This window comes from Macrobrachium rosenbergii, chromosome 23 (assembly GCF_040412425.1).
Source record: "Macrobrachium rosenbergii isolate ZJJX-2024 chromosome 23, ASM4041242v1, whole genome shotgun sequence".
Classification (NCBI taxonomy): domain Eukaryota; kingdom Metazoa; phylum Arthropoda; class Malacostraca; order Decapoda; family Palaemonidae; genus Macrobrachium; species Macrobrachium rosenbergii.
Genome location: NC_089763.1, coordinates 50644250 through 50660119, shown reverse-complemented (window position 1 = coordinate 50660119; position 15870 = coordinate 50644250). Strand labels below are relative to the sequence as shown.

General features: G+C 36.0%; 1 protein-coding gene across 13 annotated transcripts in view; it reads right to left on the bottom strand.

Moving 5' to 3' along the window:
* LOC136851618 (androgen-induced gene 1 protein-like) overlaps window positions 1-15870 on the bottom strand; it is a 188065-nt gene that overhangs the window by 64313 nt on the left and 107882 nt on the right. For 5 of the 13 annotated variants that reach the window (XR_010856931.1, XR_010856929.1, XR_010856932.1 and 2 more), the window contains exons 6-8: window positions 11565-11606; window positions 2273-2351; window positions 2106-2221 (exon numbers count right to left, since the gene is read on the bottom strand). Coding sequence is in view for 7 of the 13 variants with exons in the window: in XM_067125998.1 (XP_066982099.1) it covers window positions 11575-11606 (32 nt within the window). In the remaining 6 variants the exon portion in view is untranslated. Of the gene's footprint in view, window positions 1-2105; window positions 2222-2272; window positions 2352-5948; window positions 6577-11179; window positions 11414-11564; window positions 11607-15870 lie in introns of those variants that run through there. The other 8 variants (XM_067125998.1, XM_067125996.1, XM_067126000.1 and 5 more) reach the window with 5 other exon arrangements.

The following is a 15870-nucleotide window of genomic DNA, read 5'->3' as shown; positions in this document are numbered from 1 at the left end:
AAAGCCACAAAAGCCTCGGATGCAGACATACTTGCAGCTTTGATGAAATCAAAACTTGGACCATCAGCGACAGAATGGGAGACTTGGCACAAACTCTTAGTACCTGTATGCCTAGCTATGGACTCAGAACTCCTAGAGACGACTGCAGGAGCAATGGCAGCACTCACTACGGATCGTGATTGGTTGTCTGGCTCAGTCGAATTACTAAAAAAATGTGGGAGAACGGAGTCAGACATGAAGGCTTAGACCTTTTACCCCTACCATGCCTGTCCTTAGGCGAACGCAATCTACGTTTGTTCGCAGACAGGAGACAGAGGGCAGTCCTTGAACATCCTGGGATGCTAGTCCTTGTCTGGAAACCTTGGGACTACCAGGCCTGTCAGCAGGGGGCACCAAGCTGACAAACAAGGCTGCACCCACGGAGTGGCCAAACTAACGAGGGGACACTGTGCCTGCCAATGCACTAGAAACATTATTCAATGCAAAAGACTCAAATTTGTTACACAAAAATTCAATTTTAGATTTAACTGAATCAATATCTGACTTAGTGGATGTAGAAGGATCTATATCCATTACAGAAGAAACTATAAACCTATCTCTATCTTCTTGACCAGGTGTTAATTCTAAAGAAGACCTAGATTCAAGACTATCCGTTCTCTTTACTCTTTTTCTAATTGCGTCCTCTCTTCTAATTCGGCAATTTACCATCTTCTCTATCTCTTCCAAAAACCTATTCTTGCAATGATCACAACGGTTGTCTTAATCACAATTTATCCTGAATGATCCATGCATATTTCATGAGTATTGCACTTAATGAACCCAATCTGGTCTTACAACCACTTACTTACAAATCTAACAGATTTCAATAGGGAAGATTGAGAAGAAGACTCCATACTGTCAAAAACAAACCAAAATCCAGACAATCCAATTCATTAATCAAGAAAACAAACCAAAATTCAGAGCACTTGTCTACACTAGCCAGTCTCATCAACAAGAGAAGACTGACAACCAAAATGATTGCTGTCTTACCCCCACCTTCCAAAGAGTGGAGGTAACTATCAGGAGTTTTCATTAACAATTATTTAAATTTTAACACTTGTTGAACCCATACCAAGTAGTCACAGATAAAGTAAATGATAGAGGGCAAGTTTCACCTCAAAAATTTTCTCTTTCACTTACATTCTTTTCCATTCCTGAACACTCTCAGCTTTACAAATTTTACCTCTGCCTTATTCAGTTTTACCTACAGGCTAAAATAAATTAACTGCTGTACTCAAACAGAATGAATTAAACTATTTCAAAGCTTTTCGGAAATCCTGAATTCAGCTAAGATCTGGGGAATTCTGCAAAACACCATGGATGCACAAAAAAGTGAGGCAGTTCACCAAAGGATCAACAGATGCATGTGCTACTGTTGCCCTTTTTTTGTTTGTTGAACAAAAACTGAAGTGTCTGGGACATTCAAAGACCAAAAATATGGGTTGATTATAAGTAATGGGTTTATAATTAAACAAAAGTTTAGTGTACTACATTTTAAAGGATTTAACCAAATAAAATCTAATCTTTACAGATACTCTACTTACGAAATAAGTTTCTAATATACAGTATATATTTCATAAGATTTAACCTAATAAAAATATTGCATGCGCAGTAGATGCGTAGTTGCGTTTTGACCCGATTCATTCGAATTAGCCACGGAAGCACAAATGGAAAGGTGTAACCAGTGGAGATGTTTAGCCATGAATTGATTCATCAATGCGGCGGATAGGGGGTCAAAGTGCAGACCCCCCGAGACCTGATATCCTATCACAATAGTGACAAGCTTCCGTTAACCGGAATGAATATGTGCTATAAGTTCTCTGATAAGGGATTTAGCCGGGGCGCTGCCTAAGGCAGACGTAACTGCATGAGGCTCTCGCGGCTCCCTTTGACTAAAAATAGTATTTATAGTTTTGCGACTTTTTCCCGTTTGTATACTAGAAAATAAAATATTGTATACTACAAACTACAATACAAATGCCAAGTCATTACCCATGAAGAAATCATGAACTACATCTAGTACACAACAGATGTTGCTAACATTGTTTAAAAATAAAAATAGAATCTTAATACTTTAAATGTAATGTATACAGAGGAATAGCAAGAATTTCTCTCACATGCTTAAGATTTCTGCCATTGGCAATGAAGTACACGTCTAACCATTTGTGATCTGCAAGCTAACCTCTTTGAGCAATGAAGTACACGTCTAACCATTTGTGATCTGCAAGCTAACCTCTTTGGAACTCATACAAAGATTAGCCATTATTTACTTCAGAATATATGTGGCACTCAGTACTTTTGGTTTCAATACTCTGTAAAAGAATTTGTAAAATATAAAAGTCAGGGATACAAAAAGTTGATGGAAACAAAATATATTTATATGTTTACAAAATGATAACAAAAATTACAAACTGACTATCTGCTAACATACAATAGGGCTATACAGTCTGGTATACTCTAACTCTCAGATTTCCATGAGCAAGGTAATTCAAGCTAAAAAATCATTTCTTCCTCTATAATGGCCACATGAGTATTTGGATATGTGACTAGGTGGTCTACTTAATTGACCTTATATTAACAATTATATTCTATTGGCTACCTGAGAAACATAATCCAAGAATAAGTTGTGGGTTTATTGTACATGCATTGTGACATGAAACTTTTGGTAAGGTAGTAAGTTGAACACTTCAATGTACTGGTGAACATGTAATGCATTGTGACATGGCCAAAATACTTGTGGTCCCAATAACAATTATCAAAAATGTACTTCAATCCATACCAAAATTATGTAAAGAAGAGGAAGCACAATCTGTTTCATATTTCCAGCCTCAAACCAATATGCTTGGGATTTTTATTTTCAATAAACACTATTATGAATGTAAGTTGAATGGGCTTCAACGGTTAAAAATTAAATTCATGGGCTTGATTTTACTGTTGGTTAATAATACATTACATTATACATTTCCTACCAGGAGGTTTGGATATTTACTAGTACTGCATTTACAAAAAAATATTTCGGCTAGGAAGTGTGGGCTGGTTAAACTACTGACAACAATAAATGACAGCAGAAATACATCTTCCATTACACATCTGTGTTAAACCAAAAATATGTTTAAATGACTTTTAAAATCAGATTAGCTTTTCTTGTTTACATGTGCATACTGTACTATATAACATGGATATTAATTTTTGTTGCATAGAAAATAGTGAATACTTACCCAATATTTCCCAATATACTATAATATTAATATTAAAAAAAAAATGACAACTTTTTGCAATACTACCACAGGAATGTATTTCAGGAAAAAAGGCCAGTCAGTGGTATCCCATGCCATAAACTGTTCCCTACATTTCATTATAATACGTAAAAAAATTTGAAAGTCTGCATGTAACACAAGATTCAACACTGAAAATCAGGTACAAAAGCACCAAAATACGAGCAAAAACAAATAAACAAATCTTTGAACCTACTGTTACTTAACAAGAGCACAGTGGAGCATCAGATTATTGGACAGCACCATAAAATAAACTCTCCATGAAAATATATGTCTAGTTCAGTAACTAAAATACAAATTCAATAACCAGCAAGACCATCAAGGAGGCACGCTTTTCATTCCCCGTTCAAACTTGTTGCCATCAGTCAACTCAGTGTGTATCTCAATCCAGGATGCTCAGAATTTGTACCCGTTTCATTGTCTGTCTGTTACTGGATGTGACATCATCCTTAGCTGTGTAATTAGTTTTCTAAATGATCCTTTGTCTTATGACCACATGCTACTGTTCATTATCTGGTGACCATGTCATGTGATCTTGGTAGATCATTTGTGGTTAACTGATCAGTTGTATCATAATCATGTGACAACATGCTTTCTAGCATGGTGTCACATGCAATCATTTAAAAGATGTGCAGAGTTAGATCTTCCTACCAAGATGGATAAAGGCTGAAATGTGGCTAGTCTAAGTCATACAGCAGCAACTGATCTCATGCAGCTAAAGAAAAATTATGCAAATATGCCAAAGAAAAATTGTGTGGATACTTCCAAAGAATATACTGCAAATGTATTGGATTTACATCACAGCACACATGAGAAGCATGATGATATTGTGCACTGATGGTTTGTGTAAATGTCAGGTGCAGGGGTATTAGTGAGGGGGCTAGAATTGAAGATGACAGCTGCAAACTGACTAAGAAAATTAAAAAGGTATAAAAAAAAGAGCATCGTCATCACTCTTCATGATAACTAGTGAAAATTACATTTCAAAAAGCATCAGAAACAAAGATTTAAAATCTTAATGTTTCTTATGGGTGGCTGTAAAGATTTCTTAAACAACATGGCATTGTGAACAAGAGGTGGTGAACAAGAGGTGGCTAACACGGCAGTGACAGCTCAGCCAGCAGCAGCTGAGACCTTCCAAAAAAAGACACATGGATATCAAACAAAGCAATGACCTGATTTTGGGACTAGTACTGTATATAATTTTTATGGTACCTTGCTTTTCTAGAAATCTGTTCTCCAAAATATAAAAGTGGAATGGGAGACACATGATGTTGTTCAGATGACTCCCATCTTTGGAATCCTGAATTGTAGGCAGTGTCAGGTGACCAAGTACCACAGAAGACATTATGACTCCACTGCCAGAGCATGGCTACTCTTCACAAAAAGCATGGTTTATGACCACACCATAATGTTGCACATGTTTGACCATATCTTCTGAGACAAGCAACCATCAAGAGATGATCAAGACTCATCGTGGTCAAGTACAGGCCGTAATCATCTGCCACTCCTTCCAGAAGAAGGACTCACAACAGAGAACGGTGGAATTGGGTGCATGTTCCAACTGAAGAACTCCACACCCTTGCTCTAGTTTACGGATCAAGGTACGTATATATGCCACAGGACAGTACAATCAAAATTCCTCTCTAATGTGATAGTGCTCTTGGAAGATAAAAGGGATGAGGAGGTATAAAATGATACGGAATGTTGAACCTCTGTTCAATTAGGCAGAGGCTTGAATTCCTTCATGCTTTCCAATGTTGTAGCTAGTCAATCCTAATTCTTCCTCACTCATGGATTTGTGCAATTCACTCTAAATATGGTAAGGCTGAACTGAAAATTCTTTAGGTTGTTTAAGAAATGGATAAAGTTCTTTAATTGAATGGCAAAGGTTATGTCAGTACAGTATAGCAACATGATTTGGGGTTTGAAAGAGCAATGCTTAGTGATTTGATGTGTTTAAGGGTCACAGTTTTGGCGAGCCAGATAAGCCTTTGGAAATAAACTACTGGCAGTCCCTGGTTATTGGCGGGGGTTCCGTTCTGACGGCGTGACAGTAAGTGAAAATCACTGATGAACGAAAATCAGTGATTTTTGGCACTTATCAGCGCCGATAACTGAGTATCAATGCCAATAACTGGAGATCAGTGTCTCTGTTAGGTATGTATTGGCGCCAATACAGATTATCAGCGCTGATAAGCAGAAATCAGAGATTTCTGGCACCTAAAAACGCAGACTTTCATCACTAGACAAGCCCCGTAAAACTGGATTGCCAATAACCGAGCCCGCAGATAACCAGGGACTGCCTGTGATCTAAAAACTTAGCAGACAGGATAGACTCCCAAAATGTCCATTAAAGTGAGGTCCCACTGTATATTCATATTCCTATTGCAACTACTATACTTGCCATAAGTAATGTTTACTCTTTTGAAAATTTTAAGGGATACATGACTGCCTAATAGGCACTTTCTTGTTATATATATATACATATACATATATATATATATATATATATATATATATATATATATATATATATATATATATATATATATATATATATATATATATATATATATATATATATATATATATATATATATATATGTTACAAAGGAAAGTGAAACAACAGAGTGGTGCTAGGCCTTTCGACTTACTGTCCTTTACTTAGCAGACTGATAAATATTCAAATAAGTTTACAAAGAAAACTTGTATAAATGACAGATAGGGATTATAAAGGAAAATATGTAACTAGAATCCAACACAGTTGAAGAATTAGTAGAACTACCAAAACAGGGGTAAATATTTAAGAGGTTTTACAAAAGATTACATTCAACAGCTTGGAAGCAGGAAAAAGTCAATTAACAGATTACGTATACAGGTTGACCATCACTAATCCGGCATCATTGGGACCTGGAGGGTGCCGGATTAGCCATTTTGCCGGATTAGCCATTTATTAGGCTAGAATACACGAACCCCAGTAACTAAGCACCTCATCTTAGAATTAAAATATCCCATAAATCAGTACAAGTTGGTTAATAAAGAAAAGACAATTATCAAATACAGGTAGTGCTCGAGTTACAATAATTCAACTTACGATGTTTCAAGTTTACGATGGGTCTAGCAATTAATACCGGTACGAAAATATTTAGGAAATATTTTTAGATTTCGTGCAGGCGCAGGCAGCAGGTACAATTGGGCAGCGAGAGACACCACCTTACAATAGAAAAACTTCTTTTCCTCCATCTCTTTATTCCATCTGCTAGTTAAAAAAGTAAAAGAGAATGATAAAAGTATTGTTAGTAACGTTATACTCTTGCGTAAATGTGTACAGCCATAAACAACCGAACGGGAAACTGTTGTTTTGCTGATAATTGTATCAGATAACAACTGTTTTGCTTGTATTTCAACCATCGTACGGTAATACACAATTACTGTAGTTATGTTACAAATGACGTTAAGTACTGTACAATAGGACTGATATATTTTTTACACTATACCCTTATTCGCTTTGGAGAAAAGATTGACAGGGAAATATACTGCTACAGCAACTTTAAGCTGCAAGTTGTAGCTGAAGCTGAGAAAACACTGTTCAAGCTGCTAATGACTATAAATTATCGTGCATCGGCAACATGGATGAAACTCGACCGTAAATAGAGCTGGAGAGAATGTATTTTAATCAAAACTACTGGGCATGAAAGGATACAAATTACTACTGTTTTCACGCCGATAAAAGATATTTACGTAAAGCTCGTATTATGATGAAATCAAGAGAAAATAGCGAACGGAATCTTGATTTTTTTTACACAAAACAAACGTGCCCCAAAATGGCCAGTTGCGATTCCCGCGAACATCATATATTAACAAAAAAATAGCTAAATTAATTTCACAACGAGACGTATTTAAGTTATATTTCGACTTAAAAACACTTCGTATAATGAAAAATATCCTTGTCCCATATAAATAAAGTATCCATATTCACTTACGCTAACTAGAAGCAAGAAAAGCGCTTTGAACTTAGTTAAATCCGGCGAAATAAACACCGCGATATCGATTCCCAAAACAAAACATTGATCGCAATTTATAATACAAAAGCAATATGAGAATATACGCAATTAGAAACAATGTAGTAAAGCATAACTTTTTAAAAGATCCATGAAAAAGATGCACATTCGTTATGTTGATGTTTGTATAATACTGTTAATATGTGAATAGAGTTCAGTATAATGTAGGCTAGGCTACCAGTTTGTTGATGCAAGCACACTCGCCACCCAATCGATGACGTGAGCGAGTTAAGCGCAGCGACCCGGGAAATTTGAAAATTAGTGCGAAACATTAGAAATTACTCTAGCCGAAATTTGTGCCGGATTACTGATTGTTCCAGACTACTGATTGCCGGATTAGTGATGGTCAACCTGTACAGGGAAAGGGACTGACACCAAAAAATGACTGTGGAAACAATAAGCTGATTACATATGTTATAAAAGTCAATAATTCTCAATATGGTAAACAATAACAATTTTTGCAAAGTGAACATTTTCACCAAAAAAAATATTAAACATACGAATACATAGAAAATATATATAGGGTAGCTAATTAGTAATTAAGTCAGTGGTTTTATCTTTAAGGTCACACTTGAACATTTTACTAATACAGGGGTCCAAATAATACATGCCAGGGTTAAGGTTAAAATTACAACTGGAAGTAAGCTATATAATAGCATTTTCTAAAAGATTTCGTGAAGAGAAATCTTTCGATCTAGCAATGACTGAACTTTCAGTCCAATTTATCCTTTGCGAGTTTTCACTTGAATGAATATTGCATTGAATGTTTGCCCAGTTTTGACAGAATGCTCATGCTGTTTAATTCGTACTTCTAAATCCCCACTGGATTGGCCAGTATAAAAAGAAGGGCAGTCCAAGCATGGAATTTTATATATTATGTTGTTGCTTTCCTTAGGGATATTTTTTAACATTCCTTTTACTGTGTTATTATAGGAAAAACCAAGTAGACATTAAAAGACTTTAACAATGATTTTATGGTTTCAAAACCACTAAAATAAGGCAAGCTAAGAATGTTCTTAGGGGTTTCTTTCTCCATGTAACTTTCACTATAAAACTTTTTGTGGGATAGATTTACCCTTCACATATACTAGACATCCGCTGTAATAAAGCCCACAAAAATTTTTATGGTGAAACTAACATGGAGAAAGGCCTAGCACCACCCCTTTGTTTCACCTTCCTTTATGGCATTGACTTTATTTATTTATATATTCATTGGGAGAGATTATATATATATATATATATATATATTAACTTTATCACATACACAATTGTTCTGTGCATTAGTAGAATTACTAAAGGACCTCATTCAAACTGGATGGTATTTAAATGTTTTTATTCAAAAAAGTTACAAGCTTTCTTGGACAAACGGTCACATTATCAGTATCCCACAGCGGATGCTTGATAATGTGGACTGTTTGTCCAACAAAAAGCAGAAGTGAATTTGAATAAAAACTTTTTAAATACCATCCAGTTTGAATGAGGTCTTTTAATAATATATATATATATATATATATATATATATATATATATATATATATATATATATATATATATATATATATATTATAAATATATATATATATATATATATATATATATATATATATATATATATATATATATATATATATATATATATATTATGTATATATATATATATATATATATATATATATATATATATATATATATATATATATATATATATATATATATATATATACTTTATATTATATATTATATATATATATATATATATATATATATATATATATATATATATATATATATATATATATATATATATATATATATATATATATATATATATATATATATATATATATATATATATATATATATATATATATATATATATATATATATATATATATATATATATATATATATATATATATATATATATATATATATATATATATATATATATATATATATGAGGTTTTGTTCAATAAGTAATGAAAACGTCAGGTGAGACACTAAATATGATTTGATCAAAATACTACTTCATGGTGAAGTACACATCCATATATTCTATAAAATGACAAACTGGCAACTTTCTATATTTGTAGGTCTGAGTGCAGCGGTGAATGTGGTGGAACCAGTCTGATCCAGTTTGCTGATCTGTGAACACTTGTCAAAATGCAGGGAAACATGGAGCAACGTCACGCCATCAAATTTTGTGTTAAACTTAGAAAAACCAAACAAGAAGCTTATGGAATGTTAAAAGGCCTATGGGGATGAACAGATGAGCCAAGCAAGTTTCTATCGGTGGTTTAACAGATTTTCTGACGGAAATGAACAGGTTGAGGATGAACCCAGATCTGGAGCATCGAAATGTGCATTTAAGGAGGAAGCATTGAGGAAGTGCAAAAGGTTAGTGATGCAAGACATCACAATATCTGTGAGGATGCTATCTGAAGCTGTTAGTATTAGTAATGGCACAGTAGAGACAGTTCTGACCGAAGATCTGAAGCTCTACAAAGTCTGTGATAAATTCGTGCCAAAGATCCTCTCCAAAGAGGTAAGTTTCGTGTGGAATGTTGCACTGACATTCTCCGAAATGATAGAGGCTGATTCATGTTTCCTGAATAAAGTAGTGACTTAAAGACGAGTTGGGTGTTCACCTGACCCTGAGAGCAAACGTCAGAGTGCTCAGTGGAAGCATCGACCTCCCCAGACCCAAAAAAAGGCAAGATGAGCAGGTCGCAAGAGAAGGCCATGGTTATTCCTTTCTTTGAGAATTAGGGGCTCATTCACATTGAATGGGTTCTCAGGGTCATCCGTCAATAATCTGAATATTACCTTACTGTTCTGAAAACGTTCAGGGGAGAAGATGAGGAAGAGGAGGCCTCAGCAATGGAGGAGTGGTCAGTGGTGGTTCCACCAGGACAATGCCCCATGCCACAAGCCAACGCTGGTGACCACCTGGATGGCCGACAGGGGAATGAAAGTGGTACAACACCCACCCTACACCTGACCTAGATTCTTGCAACTTCTTCCTGTTCCCACGCATGAAAGACAGCCTCAGGGGAACCAGATTCCAGTCAACAGAGGAGCTGAAAGAGGCATCGGAAAGTTACCTGAAGGGATTACTGAAAAAGGACTTTGAGGAAGTCTTCCAGGATTGGGAGATACGAATGCAGAAGTGTGTAGCTGCGAGAGGCAATTATTTTGAAGGAGACAAAGTTGTGTAAGCTTATGAAAATAAATAGTGTCTCTCCTGACATTTTCTCATTACTTATTGAACATACCTCGTGTATATATATATACAGTATATATATACAGGCAGTCCCCGGTTTACGTCGGGTCCGGCTTACGATGTTCCGAGGTTACGACGCTTTTCAAATATATTAATCAGAAATTATTTCCCGATTTACAACGCATGTTCGAGGTTTATGTATACTGTCGTATGCCGATCTGATGGAAGAAATATGGCTCCAAAATGGCAGAATAATCATAATTTGGAGGCATTTTTTGATGAAAAACTCAATAAAAATGCAGTTTACATCGTTTTCAATGCACCAAAAAGCATTAAGAGTAAGGTTTTCTTATGATTTTTTACGATTTTCGACGATTTTTTCGGATTATGACGATTTTGGTTTACAATTATTATTAGCGTAAAACGATTATTTGTAAAATATAAACACTGTTTTGGGGGAATGCCTGTATATATATATATATATATAATATATATATATATATATATATATATATATATATATATATATATATATATACTGTATATTACATCTGATTAAGACATTATGCACAGAGAAAAACAATGTTCATTAAAAACTCATGAATGTATAAAAAGGTTTAAAAATACTGCACATAATTTGGTAAGTTCCATCCCATCCTGAATACTGTAATCAGACAATCTATTATATCATTATTTAAATGATTTTCATACTGATTCCATTCAGGAAAGGCATTGCACATCCTGCTTATACTTCACTAATGTAGTTTCTTGATAGACATATTTGCTTCATATTGTAGATCTAAGGTATCAGCCTACAACAGTTATAAAATGCTGTATATTAACATTCAGTGATTAATGAAATTAATGAAACTACAGAAAACAAGTTCATTATCAAAACCATGAGAGAATGCAAAGAAATTAATAACTGCCCTATTAACAGTTCAACTTATGAGTACAGCTTACCTTAAACAAATCAGTCCATTTTATGTGCTTTAATCTGAGTACCTGTAATTTACAAAAAAACAAAAATTAGATAAACAGAAGGGAAAGGAACACATATCCATACTAAAATACTTTTACTTTTTACAGAAATGAAATGCAAATTAAGTAAAACTGAAATAATTTAAAAGAAAATTTTGTGTATTTCAAAAGTGTTCTTTTTAGGTAAAATAACACAAACTGTTCCTTAACCTTTAAAATCTGCACATTCTCCTTCACTTACACAGCAGTCCTAGGAACAAAAACACACACTTGCAGGCTAGAGGTGGATGTGGATGTCCTTATAAAATAAGTCTGTATTCATGGGAGATAAAAATTACTATACACACAAAGTTTATTTACAATTACTGATGGAGATCATGAAAGAAGCTTGACCTTCCACTATAGCAACGGCACCTGAGCACAAAGAGTTGGCAATAAGTATTGACGATACTCATTGGGCATAAGATACCTCCATAACTATTCCCACTGATCAAAAAAAAATATAATTTTACTGAAACAAAATTATTATTTAAATAGCTTTTGTGGACCTCAAAAAAAAAAAATTCCCATTCCCTGTAGCTAAGTGCTATGTGCAAGCAGTTCTACCAGAGGATGCTAGGACAAAACAGAGGGTCAGGGTGAAAGCAATTAATTTGAAAATAATCAAGCTGTATTGAAAAAATATATAGCCTAAACAGCAATTTAGGTTGGCAAGCGCTGATCTGATGAGAATTTGTCTGAAGGAACTTGTGGACATTTTTGAGGGAGAGAAAATTTCTCAGGCCCAAGACTCCTAAGGGGTAAAACTTGGGGAGGGAAAGATTTTTTTTTTAGTAGAAACTGAAACCCTAACTTGACAAATGTATTCTCATTAATAATCAGCATAAGAAGCGTTACACACTACCTACTTTTGCCTCACACTCGTCTTTGTTCACAATGAATGTGATAAGATATTTTGGGATTTTCCCCAATGATTCTTTGTTGAATCTGACAACAGCATCAACATGCTTTGAGCACAGTTAGTTTGCTTTAGCCACTCTAATGGTTCTATGGACCATACAGCATAGACAGAACCATCATGGCACAAACTGGCAAACAAACATTCCTGTAGTTCTATGAATGCACTGGAGGCAGCTATAAAGAAGGTGGTGTTAGGGAATTCTATGGCATCATCTATAAACGGGAACTCACTGGAAGTAACTACAGAACTTTCTTCTGAATATAAAACCCTGTAAGAGTTTTGTGCATCATACTTTGGTACCCTGTGGACAGGTGGACTCAGAAACACTGGGAAGTGATCACTAGTAAAATCAATGATACGGTTCTAAATGCATATAGAGTTCAGTACTGCATCTAATTACAGTATATACTGTTCTGACCATGGACATGAGTTGGTTCTCCAGTTTATTATTCCTAAGTTCAATATTTCAACAACAGAGGAGTGGTGATCCCATCACTGATTACTGATATCATCATAAAGAGGGTTATGAGCATTCAGTTACTTAAAAGAAGATATAATTAAAGGATATTGTTGATTAGACTTGAAATTGACCACAGGTAAAGAATCACATAAAGGTAAGCAAACAGAGCAGATTATACATTGCTTCTCAAAAAAAGTTATGCACTATTACTGCTTGTAACTGAGATTGTAAATGTAAAGGAGAATTCGGTGTCATGAAAAATATAAAGTATGATGTTATGTTCCCCCATAACTTCCAAAAATGGATTATACAGGCAGTTCCCATGTTACGGCATACCGACTTTATGGCAGTTTGGCTCACAGCCCTGTTAACCAGACTTTTCAACGCTGTAAGCAGTTTTATGGCGCCATAACCAGGTTTTATGGCGTTTACAGCACCGTAAGCACTATTTATTCACATTATAATTATGATGTTTCGGTTTACAGTGATTTTTGGCTTATGGTAAGCCGCCAGGAATGGAACCCCTGCCATAAACTGGGGACTGCCTGTATGTTAAAAAATAAAACAAATATTCATTTTGGGATGGAATGTTGGCACTGCCCATCATTGTCTTTAACAGTGCAATGTGAACTGAGGATATCTCATGAATAATAATTTAATTTCCTCCCATTTAGCTCTCACACCTTGGTATTTCTTTTGAATACTGAAAGGGAATTTATGCAGTTTTGAACCACTAGTGAGGTTTGTTCCATTAATTTTGCCCAATTCTTTTCTCACAGTCAGGGATTTTGATTTCTGTGTCATTTTCGCTGGCATTTTGGATGGATTATTCTCTTTTCAAAATTCATCATCTTTGTCATCAGCTACTGGAACAGCTTTCTCTGCTGTAGGTTTTTCACCAGCCGCTTTCTCTACCTCCAATGAGACTGGCACTTTGGTCTATTTTAGCATGTTTTCCATGCATGGTCATACCGTTTGCAAAGCCAACAGCCACTGGGTCTACCTCTGAAATGGTAAGAAGTGCCAATAGAATTTGATGGTGAAAGACCAACACCTACTGATCCAGCTTTTAGAGAGACAGAATTGCCATTAGATGCTAGCACTGAATCAGCCTCTGTGGCGTCACTTGCACCGATTGCTGGCACTCCTACATTTAATAATATGTCTCTAAGTTGAGACTTTTTGGTCTTGGGATAGTTCCACTGGGTACCTGGTATTTATCAACAAGATTACATATGGTCTTGACAGGTCTATCATTACCAGATCTGGTCATCTTTAATCACGTTGTTAAACCTAGTTTAACAATGCAATGTCTTCTCTTTACAACTAAGGTAGAAAATTGAATCCCAATCTTACAAACTTACTTAAAGGTTTTTCATTTGCTACCTTAATGTCATCTGGTCTATCACTCTTATTACTTGAATTTCTTTCTGAAACTTGCAAATGTTTCAAAATGTTCATTTGGTTCTTAGTAAAATAATCTTGGAAGTATAATTACTGACAACTCATTGTCAGAGGCATGCTTCTAGGCCTAAGGCAGCACTTCACTCTAGGAGTTCATGTCATCTGGTAGTCAATTTCTTTGGAATGAACAAAATTATGCAAGTTCATCACAGGGTCAAGGTCAGCTTTTAGCAGCACATTTATTACTTGAGAATCTCAGCAAAAAATTCAGGTCCTACAGTACATGACTACATAACTAAAGAGCATGCCCTTGGTAGATAGTTTCATGGCAAGCTTCAACTACAACTTCCTGTTATTGTTAACCCTTAAACGCCGAGCCTCTATTTATGGTGGAGGCCCGTTTATCTGATTCTAAGAACATGGTATTGACAGGATCAACGTTAGCATCCCTTTGAGCCGCAAACTTCATAAAGTCCACAAAGCCAGGGCATTTTGGATTTTTGAGGAAGCTGACACAGTCTGAGTTTGGACTACTTGTGTTAGTTTCGGACTGGGGATTCGGATGTGGCGAAGTTTCAGTTCTAGTAGAAGAGGAAACCAGCTGCTCTTTGGCCAGTAGGGAGCCACTAGAGCTACTTGACCCTTGAACGTCCTCAGTTTGTGGAGGACTTTCAACAACAAATTCACTGGAGGAACAGATAGATCACCTTCCACCTGTTCCAATCCAATGACATTGCGTCCGTGAAAAGAGCTTGAGGGTCCAGGTTGGGAGCTACATAATGAGGGAGCTTGTTGTTGAGCTTGGTTGCGAACAAATCTACCTCCAGACCCGGAACTAGTTGGCAGATCCATTGAACGAGCTCCCTGTCTAGGGACCACTCCGACTGAGGAGTTGTCCTGAGAGGGAATCTGCACGACGTTCGGACCCCTGCAAGATGGGTGGCAGATAGGTGCCACTTGTTCTTGCAGGCCAAGGAGAAAAGTGCAATCATTACCTGGTTGATCCTGCTCGATTTTGAACCTCCCCTGTTTATGCAGTGGACTACCGTGGCGCTGTCCAGAACCAGTCTTATGTGAATCTTCTTGGGTGGAAGAAGCTTCTTCAAGGTAAGGAAGACCGCCATGGCCTCCAGAACATTTATATGGAACTGGCGGAACATGAGGACCAAGTCCCCTGTACTTCTTGGTGTTGAGAATATCCTCCCCACCCGCTTAGGGAGGCGTCTGTGTGGATAACCAACGCCGGAGGAGGAAATTGAAGGGGACTGACTTGGACAGGCTCTTGACAGTTGACCAAGGACGGAGTCTCTTCTTCAAGATGTGGGGAATCAGAGACACCTTGTCCCTGAGACTGATATTTGCCCGACTCCGCCACACTCTGTTGATATCCTTCAGTTTCACTTTCAGCAACAGGTCTGTCACCGGCGAACTGAAGGGAGCCCAAGACTTTTCTGGGTCCGCCG